Source organism: Bufo gargarizans, chromosome 3 (genome assembly GCF_014858855.1).
Source record: "Bufo gargarizans isolate SCDJY-AF-19 chromosome 3, ASM1485885v1, whole genome shotgun sequence".
Taxonomy (NCBI): domain Eukaryota; kingdom Metazoa; phylum Chordata; class Amphibia; order Anura; family Bufonidae; genus Bufo; species Bufo gargarizans.
Genome location: NC_058082.1, coordinates 8,872,899 through 8,882,180, shown reverse-complemented (window position 1 = coordinate 8,882,180; position 9,282 = coordinate 8,872,899). Strand labels below are relative to the sequence as shown.

The 9,282-nt window shown below is 43.7% G+C and overlaps 1 protein-coding gene across 1 annotated transcript; it reads right to left on the bottom strand.

Annotated features, from left to right (window-relative positions):
- Positions 1-212: 212 nt before the first annotated feature.
- Positions 213-1,163, bottom strand: LOC122930594 (olfactory receptor 6B1-like). Its single transcript, XM_044284084.1, has one exon. The coding sequence runs from the start codon at positions 1,161-1,163 to the stop codon at positions 213-215; it is 951 nt and encodes a 316-aa protein (XP_044140019.1).
- Positions 1,164-9,282: the final 8,119 nt, after the last annotated feature.

Here is a 9,282-nt window from a genome sequence, read left to right as displayed (position 1 = left end):
GTAGGGGCTGGGAATCATCACTTTATAACTAGATGGATATTCCCTCCAGGAGATTGTGTAATGTTTTAGGGAAAAAAGGAAGGGAAGAATGATACATATAGAAGAAGTAGTTGTGATGTCCTCTCATAAGATGTTCACAACACATGGACACACACAGTGGTCAACGTTGATGACACCCATGCAGAACTGGATTGTTCAATTATGCAAATGGGTTAATATTTCTTGGTTATCGTTCGTTTCAACACATTTCTCAGAGTCCTTTTGATTTCCTCTGTCCGAAGACAAAATATGATAGGGCTGGCAAAATGCGGGACAAAAGTGTACAGACAAATAAGCAGAACGTTGAGATCGGCGTTGGGGAACAGCTGGACCTGATTGTAGGTGTAGACAATGAGTCGAGGGATGAAGTACAAGACAATGACAAAGCCATGAGTTGTACAGGTGTAGAAAGCCTTCTGCCAATTTTCTGAGCGCCCGAGTGAGCTCAACTTTGAGAGGCTGATGATGTACGAGAAGACAATAAAGGACAACGGGCAAACATGGACAAACAAGGCAATGATGAACCCAGTCCTCCTAACTGATGCTGAATCGGCACAAGATAAAACAGCAACAGGGGTGAGAGAGCAGAAACAGCTCTTAATTCCGTTGGGGCCACAGTAGGGTAGCCAAAGGCCCAAGGTGATAGTAACTAGGCCAAAAATGGCAGCGAAGACCCAGATCAATAAGCACAGGATTGTCACCACTCGGTTACTTACAATGGTATGGTATCTTAGTGGCTTACAGATGGCAACATAACGATCCATGGCCATAAGCAGAATCATAAAGGAATCGAGAACGGACAGATAATGTACAAAGAACAATTGGAGAAAACAAACAGCAAAGGCCAAAGATCCATGCCCAAACCAATACTTGGCAATGATTTTTGGCAAGGTCAGTGTGTCGAAAAGTAAGTCAGAGAAGGCCAGGTTTCCGGCAATGACATACATTGGTTGGTGTAGTTGTTCGTGCAAGCTAATCAACACAATGACAATGCCATTGGCGTAGAGAGAAAGGTTGTAGAGAAGGAAGATGGTTATCGAGACCACAGGATAGAACTTCTCTGCAAGACCTGGAAATCCAAGCAGGACAAACTCTACAACTGTTGATTTAGTCTGGTTGGCCATTGGCTGTGATGAAGAAGCCAATGAAGAAATGTATCTGCAACCAAAAGATAGTTATTAATGAGAAGATTGTATCCATATTTAACCTGTTCTAGCATCATTTATAGTGATTGTATATCACATCTTGGAGGAACTGTCACTTCTATTGAACCATCTTGCACCTCAGCAATGTCTCTCTGTACCTATAGCAATTACTATGAAGGAATAAACTGACAATACACATCATTACTTGAATCCTTGTTCATGAAGACTTTCTTTTTGAAACAATATCCTACCCCAAAATATGTTGCTCACCAGCCCCAGATCCAGCACCATGTGCTGCCTCACATCCCTCCTCCAGCCTTCCTTTTTACTGTGATAACCTGGAGCAATCCGATGATGTCATCCACACAGTTTACATAAATTCAATCTGGACAGGGACCCTGCCTTTTGATATTTCATGATAGTTCCAAGCAGCCCTTTGACACCAGCTGGCCAGCTGTGTTATTTCAGTCGCTCAGATTTGCTACATCGGACCTCCAACAATGCTACATCAACCTTTCAGATCTGTTACATTAGGCTTTCAGTTCTGCAACACTGTGTCTCCAGTTCTGCTACACTGACTGGGTCTCCAACTTTGCTATATTTGGCCCTCAGGACTGCTACTTCAGGCCTACAGTTCTGCTAAGATCCGGAGACCCAGTTTAGCAGAGCTGGAGACCCAGTTTTGCAGAGTCGGAGATACAGTTTTGCAGAAGCGGAGACCCAGTTTTGCAGAGGCGGAGACACAGTTGTGCAGAAGCAGAGACCCAGTTTTGCAGAACTTGAGACCCAGTTTTGCAGAGCCAGAGACCCAGTTTAGCAGAGCCAGAGACCTAGTTTTGCAGAGGCGGAGACCCAGTTTTGCAGAGCCGGAGACCCAGTTTAGCAGAGCCAGAGACCTAGTTTTGCAGAGCCGGAGTCACAATTTTGCAGAGCTGGAGACCAAGCTCTGATAAACTGGGTCGCCAGCTCTGTTACACCAGATGTCCAACTGAAATTAAAAAAGTATGGAAGGAGGCAGTATGCTGTTATATGCAGCATACAGAAAATAGAAGGTAATAAGATAAAGAACATTAATACCTAAGGTACCATAATTGGGTAGTTAAAATATATAATACTTACGCCACTGGGGAAGGAGTCTACAAGATAAACTCAAGACACTTGCGACCCTTCTCCTCCACCAAGATCGCCTGTAGATGTACCGTATAGTACAGATCAGGAATGCCCAACCTGTGGCCCTCCAGCTGTTGCAAAACTACAACTCCCAGCATGATCAGACAGCATACAGCTATCAGCCTACAGCAGGGAATGGTGGGAGTTGTAGTTTTACAACATCTGGAGAGCCACAGGTTGAGCATCCCTGGTACAGATGATTCCCCTTAGTTGGATTACACTGGTGAAGGCAGAAGATCACACAAGGTTTCTCTCATCAATACTCTTTTACTGCATAAAAGCTCAATACGTTTCGGAGAGAAGCCTCCTTCATCAGGAGCATAAAATATAGATGAAAATTATAAAGATGTATATATACACATTGTAATAAAATAGTAACATTTCTAGACATCATTTAGACTCCCTAAATAATATGGAATAGTATCATAATCTAATATAGAACTAATACATTTCTCAAAAATTCTAATTGATCGGTTCGCAGAATCTCCCAAAAAGATTTGATTTGATCCGAATTTTTTCGTGACGAATTGCGTTAAAAGGCAGCTCTTTCCTGGCTGCAGAGAGCCTGTATAGGAGTCTAGAAACCTGTGCCTTGCAGTAACACACATAGTGAGTCTGCAGTGGTAGTGAAATAATACTGTGAGTCCGTATGACATGCAGATGACAAAATTCGCTCTTAGAATCACTGCACATTTCACTTATTTGGGCAGTCACAGGGACAAATAACTCAAGTGTGAACTCAGACTTACAGGTCTGTGTTAGCATCGAGAAGAAGTGCACTCCTTTTACACAGTCATCAGCTGATTCCACATAGATTTCCACAGAACCTGTTCTGTTACATGCTTAAACAAGTAGTTCCACCATGACCGAGTGGTGAGGTAGTAACAGCATTAGGAGTCAACACAGTGGCCCAGTCACAGAGTGGTGAGATTGAGAATCGCATGAGGAATCGCATGAGTAGTCAACAAAGTCACAGAGTGGTGAGGGTAGGAATCTCATGAGGAATTGCATGAGGAATCGCATGAGTCATCAACACAGTGGCCCAGTCACAGAGTGTGAGGGTGGGAATCACAGGAGGAATTGCATGAGGAATCGCATGAGTCGTCAACACAGTGGCCCAGTAACAGAGTGGGTCATGCTGATCGTCCTCTGGCGGCTTGATGAAGAATTCCCACACCGCCGAGTATGGCAACATGGTGGCCAAGTCACTGAGTGGTGAGGGTGGGAATCACATGAGGAATCGCATAAGTCATCAACACAGTGGCCCAGTAACAGAGTGGTGAGGTGGCAGCAGCATGAGGAGAGACCACAGAGTGTTGAGTTGGCAGCAGCATGAGGAGACCACAGAGTGTTGAGGTTGCGGCAGCATGAGGAGGCCACAGAGTGGCCCAATGACAGAGTGTTGAGGTGGCAGCAGCATAAGGAGACCACAGAGTAGTGAGGTGGAGCAGCATGAGGATACCACAGAGTGTTGAGGTGGCAGCAGCATTAGGATATCACAGAGTGTCCCAGTGACAGATTGTTGAGGTGGCGGCAGCATGAGGAGACCACAGAGTGGCCCAGTGACAGAGTGGTGAGGTGGCAGCAGCGTGAGGAGACCACAGAGTGTTGAGGTGGTGGCAGTATGAAGAGACCACAGAGTGGTGAGGTGGCAGCAGTATGAGGAGACCACAGAGTGTGCCAGTGACAGTTTGTTGAGGTTGCAGCAGCATGAGGAGACCACAGAGTGGCCCAGTGACAGACTGGGGAGGTGCGGGGCAATACTAGTACCAGCTGAAGATGGTAGGTGGCAGGAGCACCTGGCAGCAGGTGTGCGGCATCAGGCGGATGGCAGAATCAGAATAGTATGTAAAGGGAGTATCTCACAGGGCCTGAACCACTGTAGTCCTGAAGTAAATATATCTTTGCCCAAAATGGCTGTATTTCAAATGGCTGTATTTCAAATCTCTGAATCAAACCCCTGTATGTAGAGGGGGTATCTTACAGGGCCTGAACCAGTGTAGGCCTGAAGTAAATATATCTTTGCCCAAAATGGCTGTATTTTAAATGGCTGTATTTCAAATCTCTTAATCAAACCCCTGTATGTAGAGGGAGTATCTCACACGGTCTGAACCAGTGTAGGCCTGAAGTAAATATTTATTTGCCCAAAATTGCTGTGTTTCAAATGGCTGTATTTCTAATGTCTGATTCAAACCCCTGTATGTAGAGGGGGCATCTCACACGGTCTGAACCAGTGTAGGCCTCAATTCAATATTGGTGCACCAAATGGTGGTATTTAAAATCTCTGAATGTAACCCAAATGTATTAAGGGTGTATCTCACAATGACATCTGCATCAAAGGCTGCCAACAAAATGTTTTGTGCCCAAACGAGTGTTTGTTTAACAACTGAATTTTCCAGCAGTATATAAGCCTGTAATTTTACACGTGCTGATGCTGAAAGGCCTGAAAATAGTGTTTAAAGTGTGTTTTTCAAACCCCAGAAAATGATGGGTGCATTTCTAGCTTAAATTGCACACTGACTAATCCAGATGTTGTAGATTGCCCCAAATTGTGTTTTTTTTGCTAACAGAATGTGAAAGCTGTATACATTAAACTTGAATTTAACACTTGCAGATCTGGAAAATACAGTTTTTTAAAAAAAATAGTGCATTTTTAAAACCCCAGAAAATGATGGGTGTATTTCTACCTTAAATTGCACACTGACTAATCCAGATGTTGTAGTTTGCCCCCAAAAATGGTGATTTGCAATGTCCCAAAAGCTCAGATCCAGTGCTGGTGCAATGAGCTTGCATAAAATGTCCGCAACCGCCGCCACCACCCACCTAACTAACAGAATTCTAAAAGTTAGCATTTTTTGGTCAATGGCCTCAGGGCAGAGTCAAACTATTGTGTCCTGCACCCACACAACTATTTGTCTGTAGATCGCTGAGTTAGATTCTCTCCCTGAAATCACAAGTCCCGCAGCAACCTCTCCCTGCACTTGTAACAGCAGAGTGACGGGCGGCGCTACGTGACTCCAGCTTATATAGAGGCTGGGTCACATGGTGCTCTGGCCAATCACAGCCATGCCATTAGTAGGCATGTCTGTGATGGCCTCTTGGGGCAAGTAGTATGACGCTTGTTGATTGGCTGCTGTGCAGCCTTTCAAAAAGCGCCAAGAAAACGCTGAACACCAAACCCAAACTTTTACAGAAATGTTCGGGTTCTGATCCGGGGTCCAAAATTCTTTACAGTTTGGGTTCGCTCAATCCTAGTAATACATTAAGTAGGTTATTACATGACAATATAGACAGATACAAGTTCATTCAGTAGATTATTACATGATGATACAGGCAGAAACTGATACGCAATCTACACTTTATATGGACATTTAATATATACTTTGGCTATTTGTATTTGAACTATTGTTTTTTATGCGACCATTAATGGGTAGGGGATGGATGGTGTCTTTCTATCCTTTTAGTTTACCTTAAAGAGATTATCCAAGGCTATACACTGCGCCCTCATGTGACGGGCCCCTCACAGGGAATATACTTACCCCGCTCCCTGTGCCGCTCCTGGCCCCTGCACCGCCGCTGCTGCTTCTTCCCGTCCGTGGATGAAAACATCCGGTGTTGGGGGGAGCCTTCCTAGCGTCACCTGCGATGCTAGGGAGGCTCGTGCCCATCACCGCCTGCTATTAGCTGCTCCCCGTCCCCCAATACTGGATGTTTTCATCCGCGCACAGGGAGAAGCAGCAGAAGCGGCGCGGGGACCAGGAGCGGCGCGTGGAGCCAGGTAAGTATATTCACTGTGAGGGGCCCGGCATATAGGGGGCAGTTTATAGCCTTGGATATCCCCTTTAACCCCTTCATTTATTTGTCCGTAACTGTATGTCCAAATCGCAAGTAACTTACTTTATTTGGACGTACCGACACGCCCAATCTGCTTACCGGGGCTGTGACACTATAAAGTGTCACAGCCCCGGAGTCTCCGCTCACCTAGAGAGCTGAGACACCGAGAAAACTGGCAAGGGACCCATCAGAGTGCTCGGATTGGCTAGTCTCTGCAGTCTAACCAATTGGAACGCTTCATTGAGAAAATGCAAGTTTCAGGCTGTGATCTCCACGCTGGAGATCACAGCCTGAAATCAGGTAAGACCACCACTGTGCCCCTAATTATTATACTGCACCTAATATGCCCCCTTTGTTCCCCATATACCCCCTGATGTCCCTGGAGCTTCCTTTCTTGCTGGCGGATCAGGAACGGAGCCGCTGCCATCAGCAGAGAGTGTCAGCTGTAACATACAGCTGACAGTCTGCTGCAACCGCCGAAATCGATGCTGGCACCGTTCTCGGCCATTTAACCCTATAGATGCCACAATCAGTAGTCGCCCGCGACATCCATGGGCTTGAGAGGGAGGGAGCTCCCTCTCTTTTCCATTGGGCCGCCGCTGCTTCGATGGCTGTGGCCCTGTAGTTGCCATGGCAACCGGACGCCTTACAAAGGCATCCGGACTGTTATGTACCTAAGGGTCTGATCAGCCTTAGTGTAAGTGTAGCACTGACAATAAAGTGCATTGCAGAAGATGACTATTGTAATGCACTGTATAGCCAACAGGCCCACTGGATCTTTAATATCCAAATGGGAACAATGAGAGAATTGTTCCCAAAATAAAGTAAATAACAAGTGATCAAAAAGTCATATGTACCCCAAAATGATAACAATAAAAACTACAGCCCATCCTGCAAAAAAAAGCCCCTACACAGATACATTGGTGAAAAAAATAAAAATGTAATGGACTTCAGTATGTGGCAATTCAAAATATCATTTATTTTTAACACAAAAGGGATTTCATGCTGAAAAAGTAGTAAAACATAAAAAAAACTATATCAATTTGTTGTCGCCATAACCGTATAAACCCAGAGAATAAAATGATCATATTATATTTGCCACAAGAAGAACCCGATTAAAAATAAAAATAAAAATTAAAAACTGACACAATTGCCATTTTACCCAATTCACATCCACAAAAAATGTTATAAAAAGTGATCAAAAAGATGTGTGAACCCCAAAATGATACCAATAACATCTATAGCCCGCCCCACAAAAAATCAAGCCCCGACACAGCTACACTGGTGGAAAAGTTCAAAAGTTATGGACTTTAGTATATGATAATGCAAAATATCATTTATTTTTAACACAAAAGTGATTTTATTTTTACATGTCTCTGTATATTTAAGGTAAAAAGTTAGAAGGATAGAAAGATACCATCAACAGTAGATTAAACAGGGTCCTGGGAGACTTATCAGAGGTTAATTATCAACCTATAAAACGCCAATTATTGATTAAGGTGATGTTTTTGGCCAGGCTTCTTGTTTCTAGACTATGGTTTTGCTCTTCCGCTCCAGACTGTAACAACTGGTTGGCTCTGGTCGAGAAAGTGAAAATCTATGAGAGGATTTTGTATAAACAAAGAGGATCCTACTTAAAGTGGGGCAAACTGTGGGAAGACTGGGACATGGCTAATTAATTAATCTGGAATTTCCTTCTTTATTATACATATATTTTAAAAAAAATTTCCCCTGCAAGGTGGGGGGGGGGGGGGGGGATAGGGGCTGGGGATGATCTTATTAGTCCGGTTTTTCTATGTGCATTGTAATTGGTGAAGGATGTAAAGCTACATCTGAGCATTGGAGTATCTCTAGGAATGCTGGAGGATGGCGGGACCTTCCGACATTGAGATGTTGTGTGTGTTTGCCGTATTAGGCTGTTGATGTCGGGCGAATCCCGCTCTCCTCTCAGCAAGTGAGATTTCCATTCGACTTGTATTTGTATGAAATTATTATTAACCATGTTTATAAATTAGAAACCTACGGACTTAAGGATTTTATAATATTATAAATGTTATATGGATATGAATTTTGTACTATAATCAATAAAATATAAAAGGAGAAAAAAAAAAAAAACAGTAGATTAAACAGAAATATAAAATGTGCATATAAAGTGTAGATTGCGCATGAGTTTCTGCCTGTATCATCACGTAATAATCTACTGAATTAACCAGTATCTGTCTATATTGTCATGTAATACCCTACTTCATTTATTACTAGGATTGAGCGAACCGTGTTGAGCGTTCGTACCGAAATTTAGGAATTTTGGACCCCGGACCCGAACATTTTTGTAAAATTATGTTATTTATTGTGTATCACTAAATCACCAGATATTATCACGTATTAGTTCTATATTAGATGATTATACAATTCCATAATTCTACATTTTTTACTATTTTTTTTTTGCCCATACGACGCACCTAATTTCTAGAGTAGGAGAATAAGAAAAAAAAACATTTTTTATTGGACCTCAGATCCGAGCCCCAATGTTAATCACACCTCATCTCAAAGCTCTATTTAGACCTCCAATGTTAATTAGACCCTCAATCAGACCTCAACTCTGACCCCATTGTTAATAAGACCTCCAATCAGACCTCAGATCAGACCCCCAATGTCAGGTCATACCCACAATGAGACCTCAGCTCAGACCCTAATGTAAATAAGACCCCCAATCAGACTTCAGATCAGATCCCCAATGTGAATAAGACCCCCCTCATTTAAACCTCTGATCAGACGTCCCAATTTGCATGACCTCCTGACGTCAAATAAGAAACCCAATATGAATAAGATCCCCCCCATTCAGACCTCAGTTCAGACCCCCAATGTGAATGACAACCAGACCTCAGATCAGACCCCCCTGCTCAGAGCAAGTAAAATAAGAAAATCAACTTTCCTCTCCTGCTGCGGACGCCTCCGCCGCTCCTGGGATCCAGCTCTCTTCTTCTTCCTGCCACGCACTGCAGGGGTGCACCACCAATGAGGCCACGTGAGGCGATTGCCTCAGACAGCACCAGGTAGGGGCAAGAGGGGGGCAGAAAAAGGGCCATCGGCTAAA